General features: G+C 38.7%; 1 protein-coding gene across 3 annotated transcripts in view; it reads right to left on the bottom strand.

Annotated features, from left to right (window-relative positions):
* The window catches only part of VPS13A (vacuolar protein sorting 13 homolog A), a 253,920-nt gene extending 230,712 nt beyond the window's left edge, over nt 1-23,208 (bottom strand). The window contains exons 1-2 of one of the 3 annotated variants that reach the window (XR_010659536.1): nt 22,966-23,207; nt 2,604-2,647 (exon numbers count right to left, since the gene is read on the bottom strand). Coding sequence is in view for 2 of the 3 variants with exons in the window: in XM_065908329.1 (XP_065764401.1) it covers nt 2,604-2,647; nt 22,966-23,065 (144 nt within the window). In the remaining variant the exon portion in view is untranslated. Of the gene's footprint in view, nt 1-2,603; nt 2,648-22,965 lie in introns of all 3 variants that reach the window. The other 2 variants (XM_065908329.1, XM_065908328.1) reach the window with 2 other exon arrangements.
* Nucleotides 23,209-25,404: the final 2,196 nt, after the last annotated feature.

Raw genomic sequence — 25,404 nt, 5'->3', positions numbered from 1 at the left:
ACTTTCACTGTCAGTTTGTATTTGAAGGGAAACTAAACCACTAGTGCAAAAAAATATCCTCAAATAAATTTCTACTCATTCAATGGGAGAAAAGACAACCTTTTCAATAAATGGTACTAGGATAACTGGATATCCACTTGCAAAAAGAATGTAGTTGACCCTTATCTTATACCATATATGAAAATTAACTTGGAATGAACCAAAGGTCTAATGTAAGAACTGAAACAATAAATCATTCATGGAGAAAGAAATGGCAACCCACTCCAGTGTTCTTGGCTGGAGAATCCCAGGGACGGCGGAGCCTGGTGGGCTGCCATCTATGGGCTTGCACAGAGTCGGACACGACTGAAGCGACTTAGCTGTAGCAGCAGCAGTGCCACCAAGTGAAAATACAGGTCACTAACTACAAACCACCACAGGGTTCCGTTTCCACTAAACCAAGGCCATACACGTTATGTCTGAACTTTTTTTATTATTGTCTTCTTTCATATCTTGGTAGTTTTCCCTCCTTTCCAATAAAGTTTTTCTATGAGGGCTAAAAAAAAAGAAAATTAAGAAGAAACCAAAATCATGTGATTTCTTGGATATCACATGAAAAGCACAGGCAAAAACAATTAAAAAAATGAATTCAATTTCATCAAAATTTAATTTTTTACATTAAAAATGTTTGTATATAACACCATTAACAGAAGCAAAAGACAACCCACAAAATGGGAGGAAGTATTTGCAAATCATATCTTCTGACAAGGGGAAATATCTAAAATATGTAAAGAACCAAAGTGCACCCCCCCAAAAAAAAAACCATGATTTTAAAAAATCAGCAATGCTTTTCAATAGACATTTCTCCAAAGAACATATAAAAATGGTCAACAAGCACATGTAAAGATGCTCAACCTCACTAATCATTAGAGAAGTACTAAGGAAAACCAGTAAGATTTACCACTTCATACTCATTAGTATAGTTATTATCAAAAAAACAGAAAGTAAGTGTTATCAAGGATATGGAAAATTGGAATTCATATACTGATGGTGCGAATTCAGGTATACTTCATTTTATTGTGCTTATCTTTGCTGCACTTCCCAGATACTGATTTTTTTTTTGGTTTTGTCTTTTTTTTTTTTAAATCAAATTGAAGGTTTGTGGCAATCCTTCACCAAGGAAATCTATCAGTGCCACTTTCCCAACAGCATTAGTTTTTAACTGATGTACGTACACTGGTTTTTTAGACTAGGTGGCACAGTGGTGAAGAATCTGCCTGCCAATGCAGGAGATGCAAGAGTCGCGGGTTTGATCTTCAGGTTGGGAAGATCCCCTAGAGTAAGAAATGGCAACCCGTTCCAGTGTTCTTGCCTAGAAAATTCCACGGACAAAGAGCCTGTTGGGCTACACGCTCTGAGCAGCTGAGCACATACATGGTGTAAACATAACTTTTAAACACTGGGAAACCAGAAAATTCTGTGACTTGCTTTATTGTGACAGTATTCACTTCGCTGTAGTGGACTGGAAACCTACAAACTCCCCAAGGTATGCCTGCATAATGTAGTTCAACTGCTACGGAAAACAGTGTGGGGGCGGTTTAAGGGCTCAGCCGTGTCCGACTCTTGTGATCCCATGGACTAGAACCCACCAGGTTCCTCCATCCATGAGTTTCCCAAGCAATTATACTGGAGTGTATTGCCATTTCCTTCTCCAGGGGAATCTTTCCAACCCAGGAATCAAACCCGGGTCTCCGACATTGCAGGTGGATTCTTCACGGACTGAGTTAGTGTGGGAGGTCCTAAAAAGGCTAAACATAAAATTACCAAATAATCCATCAATTTCACTCCTAAGTATTTACCCAAAGGAAATGAAAGCTAGGATCTGAACAGACGTGAATACTAATATTCATAGTAGCATTATCCACAAGAGACAGAGGCAAAAACAACCCAAGTGTACATCAACAGATAAGTGAACAAAATGCAGTACATATATACAGTACCATTCAGCCTTCATAAAAAGGAGTGATTTCCTGATAACTGCTACAACATGGATGAACCTTAAAGGAATTACGCTAAGTAAACTAGATTAAAAAAAGGCAAACACAGCATGACTCCATTTATATGAGGTACTTGGAATAGACAAATTAATAGAAGCAGAAGTTAGCAGGGTGAATGGGGAAAGGGAAAGGGGAGTTACGTTATTTCTTACTGGTGACAAAGCTTTCCTTAGTGTAATAAAAATGTTTCAGAAATACGTACTGATGATGGTTGCACAACACTGTTAATGCCACTGTATTCTATAGCAAAAATAGATATATAATTAAAATGGTACCAGGAAAAAAAAAATGAAGATGACTGGAGAAGTAAGTTAAAAATCTAAAACGAAAGCATACAAGAAGAGAGAAATTTTAGAAATATTTTTAATGGGGGAAATTACAGTCAGGCTGTATTTCTATGGAGACTGAAAGTCCATTTTGCAAAATTCACAGTTCATAAAATTATTTTTTAAAAGTTATCTTAAACTTAAATAATTTAAGATGACAAATCAGGAAGATGTTCATGTAACCTAAATGTAACCTGTTCATGTAACCTAACATAAGAAAGTATTTATAGTCAAAACATACCAGGGCATTTTCTTTAATTTCAAGATTCTTCAGGGCCACAGCTCCTAAAAGAAAAAAAAAAAAAAACAATAAAAAACTAAAAGTGAAATATTCAAATAACCTTTATTTTAACAAGGTAGGTATACATCACTCCTAAATGTCCTATTAAGGAAAACAGTTATCAAAATGTAAATAGAAACAGAATCCAACTGTAATTGTTGGCTCCCCTTCATTCTTCAACTTAGTCTAAGAGTCTATGCTTGAGCAAAACATCATTTATTATAAGTTCTGACCTATACAGCTGTAGCTCAAGGGTAATGAATACATTTTCATCAAAATTATTCAAATAATGTGAATCTATCAACATAGCATGATGTAAGAAATTACTGGAAAAAATGACTGCACTTAAGTATGTTTGCAATGAGCAATTGGAAAGATTTTTAATTCACCCATGTGAGATTAATAAGGATTTCCAAGAGATACTGAGTGTTGTCGTATCTTGCTCTGTTTTGATTCTGCTATAGAAAATGAATGCCTTCACTTTTAAGCAGTAATTTGAATATGAGTCACTGTTGTCTAGATGTTCACATGATATATGGGGAAAACACCAAGAAATAAACATCAATGAACATCTAATAGAAGCGACTTGTACAATTGGAAACAAACGTTAATATATTGGGGTACTGACCAATATATATTGGGTGAATGACATAGGCATATGGAGTATCACAGTTTTTTCTACTGCAATGTTCAACAGTAGAGCTTAAACCTTCCATTTATAGCTAATTCTTTGAACTGGCAGCTTTGAATTTTTTGTAAATCAATATACTACACAGACATAAAATGAATTACTCAGTACAACTGGAAAAAGTATTATACTGTAAATGTTATTTTACATTAAAATGTATCTCCTCTAAATAAATAGCTTTAAGTCTATAATGTTATATATCTCTATGTACTGGTTAAAAATTATACTTGATAGAAAAAATATTTCTATCAAATATATTTTAACGAATTTTAAAAGGGCTTCCAGTGCAACAAAATGAAAACTACATGACACTGAAGAAAAATTAAGAGATAACAACAATTTGTCCAAAGTTAATATCCACATATAAAACTAAATTTAGGTATTAGTAGTACCATTTAAAGCACAAGTGATTTTAGGTTTTGGGTTTTTCTGATTACGACAAGTTTTGCACAGCAATCTATACAACTGTTTTAAGTTGCTGATCTCAAATGTATTTTTTAAAAACACGCATTACACGCATTTGCACTCTCCTCCCTGCACAATGACTATTTTTGATACTAAATTTTGTATCTAATTACTTTTTGTATCCCTTCACGATGACTATGAGAAAGGAAATACTTCATACTATGTTTTGTATCTAATTATTTTGTGTATCCCTTAACAGCTTATTGTGGTCTTCTCTGGTGGCTCAGTGGTAAAGACTGCCTGTCAACGCAGGAGACACAGGTTTGATTCCTGGGGAAGATCCCCTGGAGAAGGAAATGGCAATCCACTCCAGTAGTCTTGCCTGGGAAATTCCACGGACAGAGGGGCTTAGTGGGCTATAGTCCATGGGGTCACAAAAGAGTTGGACAAAACTGATCAACTAAACAACAACAACAGCTTACTGTGGGCAGATAATTTTTCTACTTTTATCTTTAAACCTCCCTACTAGTTTTGTGTGTGTGGATGACTTCCTACCTTTACTGTCTGTTTGCCCTTACCACTGACCTTTTCATTTAATAACATTCTTGTTTTCAATTATGGTCTTTTCTTTTTTCACCTAAAGAAGGTTCCTTTAACAATTTTTGTAAAGCTGGTTTGGCAGTGCTGAACTATTTTGGCTTTTGCTTGATTGTAAACTTTTGATCTCTCCATTAAATCTCAAGGAGAGCCTTGCTGGGTACAGTATTCTTGAAGGTAGATTTTATCATTTAATCACCTTGAATATATTGTGCCATTCTCTTCCAGCCTGCAGAGTTTCTCCTAAAAATCAGTGGATAACCTTATAGAGATTCCCTTGTAGGTTATGCATGGTTGTTTCCCTTGTTGCTTTTAGTATTTTCTCATTGTCTTTAATTTTTGTCAATTTGACTAATGTATGTCTCTGTGAGTTCCTCCTTGAGTTGATCATGCTTGGGGCTCTCCGCACTTCCTGGACTTAAAAGTATTTCCTTTCTCATGTAGGGATGTTTGGGCTATTATGTTTTGCATAGACTGCTATACACAAAAAATCACTGTGACCACAAACCAAAAGTCTATAATAGATATACACACAAAAGAAAAAAGGAATCCCAAACATAACACAAGAAGATATTCATCAAATCACAGGAGAACAAAGAGGGGGGGAGAAAGGGAGAAAACCTACAACAAATACAAAATGGCTAACAAAATGACAGTAAGAACATACATATCAATAATTAAGTTAAATATAAGTGGACAAAACACTCCAACTGGAAGACTCAGAGCAGCTGAACGGATACAGAAACAAGACCCACTACACAAGACTCACTTCAGATCTAGAGATATGAAAAAAGGTATTTCATGTAAACAGAAATCAAGAGAAAGCCTAACTGGGAATACTTATATCACATGAAATACTTTAAAGATTGCTACAAACTAATATAGCCACTATGGAGAACAGCATGGAGATTCCTTAAAAAACTAGAAATAGAACTGCCGTAGGACCCAGCAGTGCACCGAGGAAACCAGAATTCAAAGAGACACGTGCACCCCAATGTTCATCGCAGCACTGTTTACAATAGCCAGGACATGGAAGCAACCTAGATGTCCATCAGCAGATGAATGGATAAGGAAGCTGTGGTACATATACACCATGGAATATTACTCAGCCATTAAAAAGAATGCAGTTGAATCAGTTCTAATGAGGTGGATGAAACTGGAGCCTATTATACAGAGCGAAGTAAGTCAGAAAGAAAAACACCAATACAGTATATTAACAAATATATATGGAATTTAGAAAGATGGTAATGATGACCCTATATGCGAGATAGCAAAAGAGACACAGATGTAAAGAACAGTCTTTTGAACTCTGTGAGAGAAGGCGAGGGTGGGATGATTTGAGAGAATAGCATTGAAACATGTATATTATTATCATATGTGAAATAGATCGCCAGTCAGGTTTGATGTTTGAGAGATGGTGCTCGGGGCTGGTGCACTGGGATGACCCTGGGGGATGGGATGGGGAGGGAGGTAGGAGGGGGTTCAGGATGGGGAACACACGTACACCCATGGCCGATTCATGTGAATATATGGCAATATGTTAAATAATATATAAACTAATTAGCCTCCAATTAAAATAAATTTTTTTAAAAATTGCTACAAAAAACAGAAAAGGACATTACATACTGATCAAAGGATCAAACCAAGAAGAAGACAAAACAAATGTAAATACATGTGCACCCAAGAGAAGAGCAACTAAACATATAAGGTAAATCTTAAAAGATGAAAAAGGAGACATCAACAGTAACACAATAATAGTTGGGATTTTAACAACCCTATGTACATCAATGGACAGATCATCCAGACGGAAAACCAAATGGAAACCCTGGACTTAAAGGGCAGACTATACTGATCTACTTAACTGATATACAGACAGAATTCAATCAAAAAGCGGCAGGATACACATTCTTTTCAAGTGAACATAGAACATTCTCCAGATCACATGTTGGACCACAAAGCAGGTCTCAGGAAATTTAAGAAAACTGAAATCGTATCAAGCATCTCTTCCATCCACAAAGCTATACGGTCAGAAACCCACTACAAGAAAACAACTGCAAAAAACACAAATACATGGGTTAATCAATGTGTTACTAAATAATCAATGGATCACTGAAGAAATAAAAGAGGAAATTTTAAATATACCTAGAGACAAATGAAAAAACAACAATCCAAAACCTATGGGAAGCAGCAAAAGCAGTCATACAAGGGAAGTTTATAGCAATACAGGCTTACCTCAGGAAACAGGGAAAATCTCAATTAAAAAACATTACTTTATACCTAAAGCAACTAGATAAAGAACAAACAAAACTCAAAGTTAGCAGAAGGAAGGAAATCATAAACATCAGAACAGAAATAAGTGAAACGGAGACCAAGAAAATAGAAAAGAACAAGAAAACTAAAAGCTGCTACTTTGAAAACATAGAAAGTCTCCACTGAGCCAGGAAGTAAAAGAAGGCATGAGCAGACCAACGACAAGTACTATAATTTAACCTGTGATTAAAAACTCCCAATAAACAAAAACTCCAGGACCAGACGGCTTTACAGGCAAATTCTACCAAACACTTAAGAGTTAACACCTATTCTTCTAAAACTACTCCAAAAACTTCAGAGGAAGAACACTTCCAAACTCATTCCATGAAGACACCATCGTCGTGATAACCAAAACCAAAGATACCACAAAAAAACACACAAAATAACAGGCTGATATCACTAATGACCACATATGCAACAATTCTCAATAAAACACTAGTAACCTGACTAAAGCAATACATTAAGAGGCTCATACACCATGATCAAGTGGAATTTATCCCAGGGATGCAGGGAATTTTCAATCTCCGCAAAACAATCGGTGTGATACAGCACATTAGTAAACTGAAGAATAAAAACCTTGTGAATCTCTCAACAGATGCAAAAACAGCTTTTGATAAATTCAACGTGTATGAGAAAAATGTTCCAGAAAGCAAGCAGAGAGGGAACATATCTCAACATAACAAAGACCATATATGACAAACCCACAGCTACTATGATACTCAATGCTGAAAAGCTGAAAGCATTTCTCTAAGATCAAGAACAAGACACGTATGTCCACTCTTGCCAGATTTACTCAATATAGATTTGGAAGTCCTAGCCATAGCAGAGAAGAAAAGGAAATAAAATGAATCCAAACTGGGAAGGAAAAAGTAAAATTGTCACTGCAGATGACATGGTACTCTACACAGAAAATCATTAAGATGCCACCAGGAAACTATTGCAGTTCATCAATGAATTCTGTAAATCTGTAGGATACAAAATTAACATATAGAAATCTGTTGCTTTTCTATACACTATAAAAAAAAGAAACAAACCAATATATTACTGCATCAAAAAGAATAAAGTATTTAGGAGTAAATCTAACCAAAGTGGTACAAGATCTGTATTCAGGAAAAAAACAAAAATTAATCATACTACCCAATGCAAAGTATTGACTCAATGTAACCCCTATCAAAATACCATTGGTATTTTTCACAGAACAGGAACAAATAATTTTGCATGGTAACACAGAAGACCCTGAATAGCCCAAACAATCTTGAAAAAGAAGAACAGAGCTGGAGCAGTCACCCTCTCTGACTTCATACTGTACCACAAAGCTATGGTTATCAAACTCCAGGAGATGGTTAGCAAACTCTGGGAGACAGTGAAGGACAGGGAAGCCTGGTGTGCTGCAGTCCACTGGGTCTCGAAGAGTTGGACACGATCAAACAACTAAACAACAAAAAAATCACCATCCAAACAGTGTACTACTGGTGCAAAAACAGACACATTGATCAATTAAGAGGAGAGTCCAGAAATAAATCCCCATATTTACAGTCAGCCTACAAGAATACACAATGGAGAAAACAATCTCTTCAATAAGTGGTGCTGAGAAAACTGTACAGCCACACGTAAAAGAATAAAATTAAAACATTTTATAACACCATATACAAAAATAAATTCAACCTGGATTAAAGACCTAATTGCAGCAGTATTTTTTTGGATCCGTCTTCTATCGCAAAGAAAAAGGCAAAAAATTGAATCTAATTAAGCTTAAAGCTTTTGTACAGCAAAGAAAATTATCGATGAAACAAAAAGACAAACCTACTGAGTGGGAGAAAATATTTCCAAATGATAAGACCAATAAGGAGACAACATCCAACATATATTAGCAGCTCACAGACCTAGCAATCCCAATACTGTGCATATACCACAAGGAAACCAGAACTGAAAGAGATGCACGTACAGCAACGCTCACTGCAGCACCATTTACAACAGCTAGGACTCGGAGAAGGCGCTGGCGACCCACTCCAGTCTTCCTGCTGGAGAACCCCAGGGACGGGGGAGCCTGGTGGGCTGCAGTCCATGGGGTGGCTGAGAGTCAGACACGACCGAGCGACTTCTCTTTCATGCATTGGAGAAGGAAATGGCAACCCACTCCAGTCTTCCTGCCTGGAGAACCCCAGGGACGGGGGAGCTGGTGGGCTGCAGTCCATGGGGTGGCTGAGAGTCAGACACGACCGAGCGACTTCTCTTTCATGCATTGGAGAAGGAAATGGCAACCCACTCCAGTCTTCCTGCCTGGAGAACCCCAGGGACGGGGGAGCTGGTGGGCTGCAGTCCATGGGGTGGCTGAGAGTCAGACACGACCGAGCGACTTCTCTTTCATGCATTGGAGAAGGAAATGGCAACCCACTCCAGTGTTCGTGCCTGGAGAATCCCAGGGACAGGGCAGCCTAGTGGGCTGTCGCCTATGGCCGTGACTTAGCAGCAGCAGCAGAACATGGAAGCCACCTAGATGTCCATCAACAGATGAATGTATCAGGAAGTTGTGGTACATATACACAATGGACTATTACTCAGCTAGTAAAAGGAACTCAATTTGAGTCAGTTCTAGTAAGATGGATGAACCTACAACCTATTATACAGAGGTGAAGTAAGTCAGAAAAAGAAATACTGTATATTAAAGCATATATACAGAATTTAGAAAGATGGTACTGAGAATACTACATGCAGGCAAGCAAAGGAGACACAGACATAAAGAACATACTTCTGGACTCAGTGGGAGAAGGAGAGGGTGGGATGATTTGAGAGAACAGCACTGAAACATGTACATTACCACATGTAACACAGATGACCAGTGTGAGCTCAAGGTAAGAAGCAGCACCCAGAGCTGCTGCTCTGGGACAACATAAAGGGACGGGGTGGGGAAGGAGCTGGGAGGGGCTCAGGATGGGGAGACACTTGGATACCCATGGCTGATTCGTGTTGGTGTATGGCAAAAACCATTACAATATTGTAATTATCCTCCAACTAAAATTAATTAGTTAAAAAAAAAAAAACAGCTCATACAAATCAATATCAAACCCCCTCACTGAGAAATTAAATTCCCTGGGAGTCCAGTGGTTGAGACTCTATGTTCCCACTGTATGGAGGGGACCCAGGCTCGAACCCTGGTCAGGAAACTAAGACCCCACATGCCACACAGAGCAGCAAAAAAAAAAAAAAAGACTGAAAAATGAGCAAAGGAACTGAATAGACATTTTCTGAAAGAAGACATGCAGATGGGCAACAGGCATACAAAAACACACCCAACATCATTAATCATCACAGAAATGCAAATCAAAACCACAATAAAATATCACCTCACACCTGTCAGAATGGTTCGTCATCAAGAAGACGACAAGTAACTGCTGCTGCTGCTAAGGATATGGAGAAGAGAGAACCCGGGTACACGGCTGGTGAGAATGTAAACTGATGCAGCCACTGTGGAAGACAGTGTGGAAGCTTCTCAAAATCTAAAAATATAACTACCAGATGACTCAGTAATTCCACTCCTGGGTATATATTTGGGAAAACAAAACAAAAACACTAATTAGAAAATACACATGCATCCAAATGCTCATAGCCATGTTATTTACAAGTGCCAAGAAATGGAAGCAACTTAAGTGTCCATGAACAGATGAATGGATAAAGAAAATGTAATACACACATAAAATAGAATAAAGCCAAAAAAAATAGCATAAAGCCACAAGAAAGGATAAATTATTGCCATTTGCAGCAACACAGACAGACTTGGAAGGCATTATGCTACATGAAATAAGTCAGAGAAAATATATTACTTACATGTGGAGTCTAAAATAATGTAACTAGTGAATAAAATAAGAAGCAAACTCACAAATATACAGAACAAACCAGTGGTTACCAGTGGGAGAAGGAAGGAGGGAGCAACAATATAGAGATGAGGGGGGAAAAGGTTATTATGCAATTATATGAAATCATATATGTGAAACCTTTGAAAACTGTAAAGCACTAACAGATTTAAAGAATCTTACCTTCAATGAAAAAATAAATTAGAAATAAAAATAAAATGTAACTATGTGATAATTTCTATTTTGTCCTATCCATAAATTTACAATACTGAACAAGTCTGAAAATGTACATTTTAAATAAAGTTTAAGTCATTTCACATACTTTTTAAAAAATCACCAACTTTAAAGGTATGTAAGTATTAATAAACTTTCAAATAGATAAACTTCCATAATAAAATAATAAAAACTTCTGAACTGAAATGTAAAGAGAAAGGTAAAATTAAAATGATAAAACAATGTCCAAGAACCGCAGGGCAATTCTAAAAGCTGTAACCTAGGCATAATAGGAACACCAGAAGGCGAGAGAGAGAGGAGCAAATGTACACATTTGGAGCAATTGCAATTAACGATAACGTCACCAAACCACAGAACCAGGAAACTCCAAAAACCCCAAGCAGGGAAATAATAAAAAGTCTACCCCTAGGCATACCATGATCAAACTGCAGAAAATGGGGACTAAAAAATCTTGAATATGTTTCAGAAAATCCATTTCATGTATATCCAAAGGCAAAAAAAATGGGATACGAGAAAGATTTCTGCATTCCCGAGTTTACTGCACATTATTCACAATAGCCAAAATACAGAAACCAGTTAGTGTCATCAAGATGAATAGATAAGGAAGATGTGGTTTATATATAAAGGGAATATTAAGCCATGAAAAAGAAATCCTGTCATTTGGAACAACATGAATGGACCCCCTTTAAGGGGTTTACAGTGAGATGACAGACAATGAAAGACAAACACTGTATGATATAATTTATTTAAAGAATCTAAAAAAGTCAAACTTAAAGAAACAGTAGAACAGTGGTGACCAGGGATTGGAATGTGGGAGAATTGGGGAAATGTTAAAAAACACAAACTTGCAACTAGGAGATAATTAAGTTCTGGAGATCTAATGCAGAGCAGAGTGACTACAGCCAAAATACTCTATTATATACTTCAACACTGTTGAGAGACTAAATCTTAAGCATTCCCACCACACACACACACAAAAATAATGTGTATGTGACAGGACAAAGGTGTTAGCTAAAGCTATGATGGTAATCATACTGCAATACACAAATGTATCAAACCAACATGTTTTGCACACCTGAAACTTATACAATGTTGTATATAAATTCCACCAACTATAAGTCTTGAAAGAAAGTAGAAAACACACATACACTCTAACAGAGGTATAAGGAATAACTGGACTGAAAACTCGCTAGAGAAAATCCAAAGCAGTCTTCAACAAGCAAAAAAAGAAAAGAATTAGAAAATCTGAAGACAGGTCATTTGAAAATAACTAGGAACAAAAAAGAAAAAAATGAAGAAAAGTGAACAGAGGCTAAGGAACTTATGGTACATCACTGAGTGGGTCAATACATACACAATGGGAGTCCAAGAGAAGAGATACAATACATTAATCATGGAGTCCACAAGGAAGAAAGATAAATATAGAGCTTATTTGAACAAATAATAGCTAGAAATTTGAGGAAACACACGAATATACAAATTTTAAGAATCTCAAGCAAGAAACAGAATAATGACAGAGAGATTATTAAAGGCAACAAGAGAAAAAGCAACCTCAATAAGATTATCAGTGGATTTCTCAGTAGAACAGTCCAAGCAAAATAACAAGGGAATGATATATTTAAAGTACTGAATTAAAATTTAAAAACTGTTAACCAAACATTTTAGCCAGCAAAAATGAGGGTAAAATTAAGATACGAATGATTGATAAACAAAAACTGAGGGAGTTCATTACCAAGACAGCTGCCTTACAAGAAATTTTAAAGTCCCACAAGTAAAAAAGAAAGGATGCTAGGCTCTAACTTGAACGTACATAGAAATATAAAGTTCTCCAGTAAAGGCAGATAAATAGGCAAATATAAAAAACAGGACTACACTGGTCCTCTTCTACTTTGCCTTTCGCTGTCTTCTTTTCACAGCTGTTTGTAAGGCCTCCTCAGACAAGCATTTTGCCTCTTTTCAAAGGAGAAAAGGAAAGATATACCCGTTTGAATGCAGAGTTCCAAAGAATAGCAAGGAGAGATAAGAAAGCCTTCCTCAGTGATCAATGCAACGAAATAGAGAAAAACAAGAGAATGGGAAAGACTAGAGGTCTCTTCAAGAAAACTAAAGACCAAGGGAACATTTCATGCAAAGAGGGGCTCAATTAAAGACAGAAATGGTATGGATCTAACAGAAGCAGAAGATATTAAGAAGAGGTGGCAAGAAGACACAGAAGAACTATACAAAAAAGATCTTCATGACCCAGATAATCACAATGGTGTGATCACTCACCTAGGGCCAGATATCCTGGAATGTGAAGTCAAGTGGGCCTTAGTAAGCATCACTATGAACAAAGCTAGTGGAGGTGATGGAATTCCAGTTGAGTTATTTCAAATCCTAAACGATGATGCTCTGAAAGTGCTTCACTCAATATGCCAGCAAAATTGGAAAACTCAGCAGTGGCCACAGGACTGGCAAAGGTCAGTTTTCATTACAATTCCAAAGAAAGGCAATGCCAAAGAATGCTCAAACTACCGCACAACTGCACTCATCTCTCACACTAGCAAAGTAATGCTCAAAATTCTCCAAGCCAGGCTTCAACAGTACGTGAACCGTGAACTTCCAGATGTTCGAGCTGGATTTAGAAAAGGCAGAGGAACCAGAGATCAAATTGCCAACATCCACTGGATCATCAAAAAAGCAAGAGAGTTCCAGAAAAAACATCTACTTCTGCTTTATTGACTATGCCAAAGCCTTTGACTGTGTGGATCACAGCAAACTGTGGAAAATTCTCAAAGAAGTGGGAATACCAGACCACCTGACCTGCCTCCTGAGAAATCTGTATACAAGTCAGAAAGCAACAGTTAGAACTGGACATGGAACAACAGACTAGCTCCAAATCGGGAAAGGAGTACATCAAGGTTGTATATTGTCACCCTGCTTATTTAACTTATATGCAGAATACATCATGAAAAATGATGGACTGGATAAAGCACAAGATGGAATCAAGACTGCTGGGAGAAATGTCAATAACCTCAGATATGCAAATAACACCACATTTATTGCATAAAGCAAAGAACTAAAAAGCCTCTTGATGAAAGTGAAAGAGGGGAGTGAAAAAGTTGGCTTAAAGCTCAACATTCATAAAACTAAGGTCATGGTATCTGGTCCCATCACTTCATAGGAAACAGATTGTGAAACAGTGGAAACAGTGACAAGCTTTATTTTGGGGGGCTCCAAAATCACTGTGGATGGTGACTGCAGCCATGAAATTAAAAGACACTTGCTGCATGGAAGAAAAGTTATGACCAACCTAAAAAGCTTATTAAAAAGCAGAGACATTACTTTGAAAACAAAGCTATGGTTTTTCCAGTAGCCATGTATGGAAGTGAGAGCTGGACTATAAAGAAAGCTGAGCACCCAGGAACTGAATCCTTTGAACTGTGATGTTGGAGAAGACTCTTAAGAGTTCCTTGGACAGCAAGGATATCCAACCAGTCCATCCTAAAGGAAATCAGTCCCGAATATTCATTGGAAGAACTGATGCTGAAGCTGAAACTCCAAAACTTTGGCCACCTGATGCGAAAAACTGACTCATTTGACCCTGATGCTGGGAAAGATTGAAGGCAGGAGGAGAAATGGACTGGAAAGGGTGAATTTTACTCAAATGACCATTATATCTACTACTGTGTGCAAGAATCCCTTAGAAGATAGGGAGTAGCCATCACAGTCAAAGAGAGTCCAAAAATGCAGTACTTGAACGCAATCTCAAAAACGACATAATGATCTCTGTTCATTTCCAAGGCAAGTCGTTCAATATCACAGTAATCCAAGTCTATGCCGTGACCAGTAATGCTGAAGAAGCTGAAGTTGAATGGCTCAATAAAGACCTATAAGACCTTCTAGAACTAACGCCCAAAAAAGATGTCCTTTTCACTATAGGGGACTGGAATACAAAAGTAAGAAGTCAAGAAACACCTGGAGTAACAGGCAAATTTGGCCTTGTGCTAACAGAGTTTTGCCAAAAGAACGCACCGGTCATAGCAAACACCCTCTTCCAACAACACAAGAGAAGACTCTACACATGGACATCACCAGATGGTCAATACCAAAAACAGATTGATTATATTCTTTGCAGCCAAAGATGGAGAAGATCTATACAGTCAGCAAAAACAAGACCAGGAGCTGACTACGACTCAGATCATGAACTCCTTATTGACAAATTCAGACTTAAATTGAAGAAAATGGGAAAAACCACTAGACCATTCATGTATGACCTAAAGCAAGTCCATTACGATTATACAGTACAAGTGAGAAACAGACTCAAGGGAACAGATCTGATAGACGAATGGCTGAAGAACTACGGACAGAGGTTCATGACACCGTACAGGAGGCAGGGATCAAGACCATCCTCAAGAAAAGGAAATGCAAAAAGGCAAAATGGTTGTCTAAGGAGGCCTTACAAAATAGCTTTGAAAAGAAGTGATGCGAAAGGCAAATGAGAAAAGGAAAGATATATGAGGAGTGAAATACAATTGACTCTTGAACAACAGCACTCTGCAATTTGTGGGTACACTTGTATGTGGATTTTTTCCAATACATACTTCAGAATTACATCACAGGTGAATCTGAGGATGTGAACCACTGATATGGAAGGCCAACTGTAAAGTTATATGCAGGTTTTCAGCTGTGTAGGGGTTTGAAGCTCTAATCCCTGTGTTGCTCAAGGGTCAATTGTAACTAAAATGAAAAACGAAGGAGGGGATATTACCAATTTTACAGAAATAAAAAGGACTATAAGAATACTATGAACAGCTATGTGTCTACAAATTTGAAAGCCTAGATAAAATGGATAAATTCCTAGAAACATGCACACTACCACTAATGAATCATGAAGAAATGCATAATCTGCACAGATTTGTAATGAGATTTCATCAGTAATCTAAAACATCCCAACAACAATGACAACAATAAAAGCTCGGAATAGAAGAGCTTCACTGGTGAATTCTACCAAACATTTAAAAGAGAACACCAATCCTCCTCAAATTCTTCCAAAAAATGAGAAGGAAACACTTCCAAACTGCACATAGGTCTCCATTAATCTGATACCAAAGCATAGGATACCACAAGAAAACTACAGATCAGTATCCCTCACGAATATTGAGGCAAAAATCCTCAACAAAATACTGGCAACCAAAATTGAATGGTACACTAAAAGAATTATCACTATTAAAAAAAAAAAAAAAGAATTATCACTATTTTTCAATGTAATAGTCTAGGGATGGAAAGATGGTTCAACATACAAATTCAATCAGGGTAATACACCTCATTAACAGAATGAATTAACACAGGATCACTTCAACTGATGAAGAAAATGCATTCAAAAAACTTCAGCATTCTTTCAAGATGAAAACATTTAAAAAAAATTAGGAATAAAAGTAAACTATCTCAAGATATTAAAGCCATATATGAAAAGCACACAATGAACTTCATATGTAATGGTGCAAGATATGTCTTTTTCTCTAACATCAGAACAAGATAAAGATGTCCACTTCTGCCAGTTTTACTCAACACAATGTCATAGCCAGAGCAATTAGGCAAGAAGAATAAATAAAAGGCATCCACATTGGAAAGGAAGAAGGAAAATTCTCTCTGTTCATAGACAACATGATCTTACACGAAGAAAAATATTCCACAAAAAAACTGCTAGAATAAATAAATTCAGTATGTTGCTGGATACATAATCAAAATACAAAAATTCAGTTGTTTCTATACACTTAACAATACAAGATGGAAACTATGAAAACAATTACATTTACAATTGTGCTAGTTAGTTGCTAAGTTGTGTCCAACTCTTTTACAACCCCAGGGACTGCAGCTCACCAGGTTCTCTGTCCATGGGATTTCCTAGGCAAGAAGACTGGAGTGGGTTGCCATTTCCTTCCCCAGGGGAACTTCCACAACCAGGGATCGAACCCACATCTTATCGCAGGCAGAATCTTTACCACTGAGCCACCAAGGAAGCCATTTACAACAGTATCAAAAATGACAAAATACACAGGAAAAAACAATGGGGAGAGAGGAGAATGATTTATACCCCAAAACCTATAAGACATTGTTGAAATAAAGAAAACACACATATAAATAGAAAAACATTCCATTTTCACAATATTGTTAAGATATCAATGCTACCCAAAGCAACTTACAGATCCAATGTAATCCACATTAAATCCCAATTCTTTTCAGAAATAGATTCATTTTTAAATTCACATGACATCTCAAAGGACCCACAGTCAAAACAACCTTCAAAGGAATGTTGGCAATCTCACATTTCCTAATTTTGAAAATGATGCAAATGATGTGACTGACAAGGGGTTAATGTCCAAAATATGCAAACAGTTCATATAAAAAAAAAAATCTACTCAAAAAATGGGTGGAAGAACTGAATAGACCTTTTTCCAAAGACAACATACAGAAGGCTAAATAGGCAGTGAAGATTCTCAGTATTGCTAATTATTAGAGACATGGAAATCAAAACCACAATGAGGTATCACTTCACACCTGTTGGAATACCTATCATCACAAAGTCTACAAATAACTGTTGTTAGAGAGCATACAGAGAAATGTCAACCCTTGTACGCTGTTGGTGGGAATGTAAGTTGGTACAGCCACAGTGGAAAGCAATAAGGAGGTCCCTTTAGAAAGTAAAAATAAAACTAGACTATGATCCAGCAATTCCACTCCTGGGTACACATCCAGGAAAAAAGAAAACTAACTGAAAAAGACAGAGGCAACCCAGTGTTTATAGCATCGCTACTTACAACAGCCAAGACATGGAAACAACTCAACTGTCCAGCAATAGATGCCTGGGTTAAAGAGATGTCTCACATACATACACACACACAAAATAGTACTCAGTCATAAAAATGAAATACAGCCATACACAGCAATGAAGATGAACCCAGAGAATATCATGCTTAGTGAAAAAAGTCAGAGAAGGCAAATATTATATGATGTCGACTATATATGGAATCCAAATAAGTGTATATACAAAACAGAAACAGACTCACAGAAATAGAAAATAAACTTGTCGTTACAAAAGGAGAGAGGGAAAGAAGAACAAATTAGGCGTATATGATGAAGCTATAAAAACTGCTGCCGGACTGGATGAAGCACAAGATGGAATCAAGATTGCTGGGAGAAATGTCAGTAACGTCAGATATGCAGATAACACATCTTTATGACAGAAAGCAAACACGAACTAAAGAGCCTCTTGATGAAGGTGAAAGAAGAGAGTGAAAAAGCTGGCTTAAAACTCAGCATTCAGAAAACTCAGATCATGGCATCCAGCTCCATCACTTCATGGCAAATAAATGGGGAAACAATGGAAACAATGAGAGACTTTATTTTCTTAGGCTCCAAAATCACTGCAGATGGTGATTGCGCCCATGAAATTAAAAGATGCTTGCTCCTTGGAAGAAAAGCTATGACCACCCTAGAGAGCATATTAAAAAGCAGAGACATTACTTTGCCAACAGAAGTCCATCTAGTCAAAACTGTGGTTTTTCCAGTAGTCATGTATGGATGTGAGAGTTGGACTATAAAGAAAGCTGAGTACTGAAGAAGTGATGCTTTTGAACTGTGGTGTTGGAGGAGACTCTTGAGAGTCCCTTGGACAGCAAGGAGATCCAACCAGTCCATCCTAAAGGAAATCAGTTCTGAATATTCATTGGAAGGACTGATGCTGAAGCTCCAATACTTTGGCCACCTGATGCGAAGAACTGACTCATCTAAAAAGACCCTAATGCTGGGAAAGATTGAAGGCAGGAGGAGAATGGGACGACAGAGGATGAGATGGTTGGATGGTATCACCAACTCAATGGACATGCGTTTGGGTAAGCCCCGGAAGTTGGTGATGGACAGGGAGGCCTGGCGTGCTGCGGTTCATGGGGTCGCAAAGAGAGGGACACAATGGAGCAGCTGAACTGAACTGAACCTAAGACTATACATAAAGAGAAACATTTTAACAGATTAACATTTCAAAAACAGAATATGCAATTTAGTTTTTTTTTTAAAAAAAGAAATCTGAACTTCTAATATTACACAAAGATGTCAGGCATAACAATTTTTTTTTAATTTGCCCAAGTATTGTAATTTTGGAGCAAAAAAAGAAAATTAGTGAGAAGAAAGAAAACTATAATATTAAAAGGTACACTCTATGTTACAAATGATAATTCTATTACACAAAACATCCTTACTACTACTTCTGCCCCTGAATTTCTAATATTTTTGCCCTGAAAGTGCCCTTAAAATGCACCTATTTGGACATCACAATCCCCTGTGTCATTTGGTTAAAAAATATTGGTGGGGGGTGTCCTACTTTCAATAAATGAATTATGGTATCTAGGAAGTAGTTCCAAAAATATCTGTATTTCTAACAATCACATATGACAGATTCTGATGCAGCCTAGCTCTTGAGTGAAATATTAAACACTAGTTGGTTTAGCAAAGTTGGGAGGCGAATCGCAGATGTGTCTACGAAGTACTACCAACTCCCTAAATAGACAATGCACAGGAAGGATGGAAGGGTGGAACTAACACTGTTTAAAATATATACTTTATCAACATCAGAATCTGCCAACAGTTTGAGAAAAAACTCAATTCCTCTTTCTCCTTCCACAAAATAGATGCTTCCAGGACTCAGTCTCCTAAGTGCACAGCACAGTACAGTGGCACTGTTCCACTGTATCATCATTAGTTTTGTAAACTTCATATAAACAATGTTTCTAAGGAAAAAAGAATTCTAATTTTCAAAGGAACATCTCTGAAACAAATTTTCCATTATTAGATATGAAACCATCAATTTAACTTCTGTATACTAATTATACTATTCATATGCCAATAGTGATATTAACTGGATTACTACACAGAAGCCTAGCAAAAGCACACATTTACTAATAGGTCCTCCTGACACTAGACCATAAAATATTAAGTTCATAATCTTAACATTTTCCTATGTAGCACCTAGTTTCTATTATTGAGATTTTCAAAGAATTTTTTAATCCTCTAAGTTTACAGGAATTATTATTGCTTTTTAAATTCTTCAAGAATATTTTAAATTCTACCTATTACTCAAAAAATGTAAAATATAAAATCATAAAGCTTCTGGAATAAAACACAGTAGAAAATCTTTGTGACTTTGGGTTAGGGAAAGATTTCACAGATACACCACCAAAAGCATGACTCATAAATTCTGATAAACTGGACTTGATTAAAATTTTAAACTTTTGTTTTACAAAAGACAGCCTTGGAAACGACTCCGAGAAAGTATTTTTCAAATCACCTATCTTACAAAGGACTTGCATCCATAATACTTAAAGAATTTTCAAGAGTTTGGAAATTCCTTAAAATGTCTAAACAAAGCTACCATATCACTCAGAAATTCCACCTCTATACACAAGAGAACTTAAAGTATATGTCCATGAAAAACCTGTACATGGAAGTTCACAGCAGCCTTAGTCATAAAAGGAAAAAGTAATAATAATTTAAATGTCCATCAAATGATGAACAGATAAACAAAATGAATTATACCCATACAATGGAATGTTATTAACAGCCACAAAAACGAATTAAATACTGATATATGCTACAATATAAATGAACCTTGAGAATATAATACTAAGTGAAAGAAACCAGAAATAAGAGGCCATGTATATTATGATTCCATTTACATGAAATGTCCAGAATTGGCAATCAGTAGAAGACAAAAAGTGTATTAGTGATTGCCAGAGGAAGGTGGGGATAAATTTGTAGTGATTATTAACAGGTATGAGATTTATTTTTGGAGTGTTGAAAATGTTCTGGAATTAAATGTGCCAATAGTTGCACAATTTTGATGCATGCCACACATGAATGCCTCTCAAATTCATTTCATTTAGTAAGTGAAAGGAATTAAACTAAGAAATCAGGTCCATGAAGATACATACCACATAATTCCATTTATATGGTACTCTAGAAAAGGAAAAACTGTAGGGATGGAAAACGACCAATGGTTGCCAGGAGGAAGGGCAGGAGTTGGGTGGGAGACTACTAAAGAGCAGCAGAGGGAATTCTGCCAAAATCACTGCAGATGGTGACTGCAGCCATGAAAGTAAAAGACGCTTACTCCTTGGAAGGAAAGTTAGGACCAATCTACGCAGCATGTTAAAAAGCAGAGACATTACTTTGCCAACAAAGGTCCGTCTAGTCAAGGCTATGTTTTTTCCAGTAGTCATGTATGGATGTGAGAGTTGGACTATAAAGAAAGCTGAGCGCCCAAGAATTGATGCTTTTGAAGTATGGTGTTGGAGAAGATTCTTGAGAGTCCCTTGGACTGCAAGGAGATCCAACCAGTCCATCCTAAAGGAGATCAGTCCTGAGTGTAAAGGAGATCAGTCCTGAGTGTTCATTAGAAAGACTAATGTTGAAGCTGAAACTCCAATACTTTGGCCACCTGATGAGAAGAGCTGACTCATTAGAAAAGACCCTGATGCTGGGAAAGATTGAAGGCAGGAGGAGAAGGGGACGACAGAGAGTGAGATGGTTGGATGGCATCACCGACTCAGTGGACAGGAGTTTGGGTAAACCCTGGGAGTTGGTGATGGACAGGGAGGCCTGGTGAGCTGCAGTCCACAGGGTCGCAAAGAGTCGGATGCCACTGAGCGATGGAACTGAACTGATATTTTTTCTGTATCAAGATCGTGATGCTGGATATGTGCTTCCTTGTATTTGTCAAATTGATAGAACTGTGCATCACAAGAGTGAATTTAGTGTAAAGTATTTTAAATTAACAAATCCACTGATAAATCAAACTCTACACCAACCTCCACCTTGAAGTAAAAGCAATTTTCCACTACAGGTTAAAAGCAAAGCACACCACAAAATGTTCTCAAGGCTTCCTACTGAAGTGGGTGGAGACAAGTTTTATCATTATTTTACAAATGAAAAGCAGCACAGATTAAACTATCTGTAAATTTCAGGTACTAGGCAGAGATGTTGAGCTAGCATTTATGTTCTTCATTCATGCAGTCCCACTCTCTACCAAGGTACCAGATATCAACAGTAGTTAAGAGGTTTTCTTTATCAAACTAAATTACCTATTTACAGTATTAAATAAAGGAGCAATACCACGATAAATAAGTACTTTAGAAGAAGGCTGACAAGTGTGTGCATATTCAAAAAGACTAAAATTAAATATATATATATATATATATATATATATATATATATATCACAAGGAAATTAACCCTAGCTTTGGCCTGGGAAAGACATTTCATAAGAAAAAGAATCTAATTTCTAATGGGTGTTTAAAATAGATAAGGGTGTAATACAAAAACAGGTGGAATCACAGCACTAAAAATGAAACTCCAAATAAGGAAATACACCAGAATAAACGGATACAAAGTAAAAGATCAGTCCTTCACCATCCAACTTCACATCTCACTTAGCATAAGGACAGGTCTCTTTCAGGTCTGGGGTGTTACACAGCGCACCTAGCTTCTTTAAAAATTCAGTAACTCAATGCGACCCACAAAACCCCAAGGTCTTAACAAGCTTGACACATTGTTGGGTCAAGTTGTAAATTGACAACACACCACCAATCTTTCGAGCGATCCTGCACAGGAGTTTCCGCTCAGTTATCAGCCGAGCCTCCCGGACTCGAGGCGGTGAGCCCGGAAGGGGGAGCCGAGCAGCCAGCAGGGTTTGGCCATACCCGGAGGCTGGGCGCGTAAGGAGGCCGGCATCTCCGGTTACAGCTCCTTGCTTTCACGTGCGAGGCGGCGTGCGGCCCTCCGTGGGCTGCCCGGACCTCCATCAACAACCGAACGGGCGAAAACGACAGGGACCAGATCAAGCCCAGGTGTGTGTCGAGGCCGCCCCTCGCCCAACACAGCTGAAACCGGACCTCGAGGGGCAGAAAAGGGCGGGTCGGTGGAATTTGAACTCCAGACCCTTGGCGTCCACTGTGGTCCCTTCGGCGGAAAAGGGGGGTTGGGGCGGCCTTTTCATCCAGGATCAGAGACCCCAATCCCCTCCAGCCAAAAAACTAACTCGCCGGGGGAGGCCCAGCAACTGCCTCCCGGCTCTACGTAACATGACCCCAAACGAGGGCGACGGCAGGTGGCAGAGTTGGGCCCGAGGCCCCAAGAAGGCAGGGCCGGCTCTGTCAACGGAAGCGCGGGAGGGAGGCGAGATGGAGGGACTGCGGCGGTCTCGTTACCTGCCCAGATGCCCAGACTGAGCTGGGACGTGTCCAGGTTCACCACATAGTCCCCCAAGAACCGGTTCAACACGTCCACGACCACCGACTCGAACACCATCTTCCTCAGCCGCGGTGGACGCGGCGCCCCTTCTTCCTGCGCCTGCCCTCCCGAGCCCCTCTCACGAGACTGCTCGGTTCACCGGCTCCTGGGCGGCTCCGACCGTGGTGCCACCAGCGCCGGACGCGAAGCCCCGCCACGAGCCCTATGAGGGGCGGAGGCGGTCGCTCGCGCTACGCATGTGCGGCTCGGGATCCAGGGTTGGGCGGAGCGCGAGGCCGGAGAGAGGGCTAAGGCGGCTGCGCGGCCGCCTCTCCAGACCTTGCCCTAGTCGGGCGGAGGGCGGCTCCTTTTTCTCCTCGGCCCCGCCTCCTCCCCCATCGCCAGGCAACCGGACAGGTACCTGGAGTTGCCAGACATTTCTGACCCCGCCCCCAGCGGCCGTCTGGCCTCCCCACTGGCGGCGGGGGCGGGGGCGGGGGCGGGGGCGGGGCGGTGGGCGGGGCGCCAGGGGGCGCGGCGGTTACTCCCGGCCTGGAACGCCCCGCCCCTAACTGAGGAGACACGCCCCCACGTGGGCTGCGAGGTCCTAAATCTGAGTAAAGCGGCGGCTGATTAAACATGCCTTACGCATTAGTTAGGCTGGAGGCTCTCAAGTGGAGTTCCGGGGAGCTTCGCACTTATTACAAGCTGGGAGGTACAGGCGGAACCCGGGCGGTGCTGGCTTCCTAGGTCAGTCCAGCCTGAGTGTCTGGATGCCTGTAACTGACCTGTTCAGTCTTCCGAGCCCTTGGAAAGGTGACGCAGTTGGTGACTTAACTTTCCTGGCTGCAAATCGAGAGAGGAAAGTAAAGAGTAAATTCTGGGTTGTAATTCCATGCTCCCTTCCCTGTATCTGAGATCGCACTCTTTCTTGGTCTGGGTTGTTTAGATGGAGACGACCTTCATCCCTTAGAGAGTCAGCCAGTCTTGCCTGACACCGAGGGGCGCCCTCCTACGAACACCTGAAGACCTAAGACTCACAGCCCCTGAGCCTTCACAGAATGACCTTAAATAAATAAATAAAAATTAGCGCTCTTTCAGAACCACTGTCACAGCCGTGTTTGGTTTTATACAGAAAGAGGGCCAAAGGCCTGAGGTTGTGAAGGCAAAAGACGCTGGATGTGAAGTTTGGAGAACTATAATTAATAACCCTCTACGGATTTAAGATGTAGGAGTATAGTTTAAATTTCTTTCTGCATAGCAAATGATGACTTTCCTGTTAATTCTTGCATCATTTTGTGCGTAGTCACCCCAATTTTTTAAGGTTTGAAGGTTTACATTTCCAAGTAGAATGTCTGGAAAATACAGTGTAAAATCTTATTTTACATGAGTTGACGAATTGCTTTCCTATAATTTCATATTTGAAGGGATCTTAATTGGGTCACAGTACAAGCTCTTGGGCTTTAAGATAATAAAACTGCAATGTTAGGGATTTGTCCAAGGTGACAGGACTCATTTTCTGCAGAAACAGATGGAACCTGTTAGTTCTGCCTGACTCCACTCCATCATCTCACCTGCTCCTCTTGCATTTGGCTAATGACATTGCAAATCTACCTCAGAATACCTGAACAGAGAAATTAATGGAAGCTACAATGCCCAGCGAAGGGGAAAACTGTATGTCATCAGGGATTTTGCTACTATACTATGATAAGCCACATATACAGTAGCTACAAAATTCCACTGTTATATCTAGCACAACTTTAAAGTACAAGAAATTCCAAAACTCAGTCCCAAAATATGCTTTAGTAACTTGCAAACACCTCACACTAGTTTTATACAGTCCATGAAAATCCTGTAGAATTGGGTGAGGGGAGTGTCCTGCTAAAATTTTAGAAGTATTAGCTTTTATTTGCTAAAGAGACCAATGAAAAAAATTCTGAGAAACTGTTGGAAATAAAAAACAAGATGCATATTGTAACAATTCTTGTCTACTGTTAGGTGCTATGTCATGAACATGTTTCCTAAGTATTAAAAGGTACAATTTTCATGTTGCTTAATCTATCTTAGGAATTTTGTAAGCAAAAATAATGTCATCATATAAAAGATAGGTGTATTTATTAAACCATTAAATCAAATCTCTGTTGAACCTTGAAAAATAAGCCCAGGGATTGCCAAAAAGATGCTGAAGTTTCAGTTTTGAAAATGTACCAGTGTAAGGGGTTTTTCCCTCCATATCCTAATTCATTGTTTTATCAAATAAAAAAGAAAAGCTTTTTGAGTTACCCCAAACTGCAATATCATCCAACTGCGCAATAGATAAATAACTTTGTAAGTTAGATTTGCTATGATCTTGTGCTTAGTTTACATACTACAGCTTTCTATCTCTGAAGTTTGGGTATGCCGGTAGTAATGCTGGA

The sequence above is a fragment of the Muntiacus reevesi genome, chromosome 17, assembly GCF_963930625.1.
Source record: "Muntiacus reevesi chromosome 17, mMunRee1.1, whole genome shotgun sequence".
NCBI classification, from domain to species: Eukaryota; Metazoa; Chordata; class Mammalia; order Artiodactyla; family Cervidae; genus Muntiacus; species Muntiacus reevesi.
This window is presented reverse-complemented; position numbering and strand designations above follow the sequence as displayed.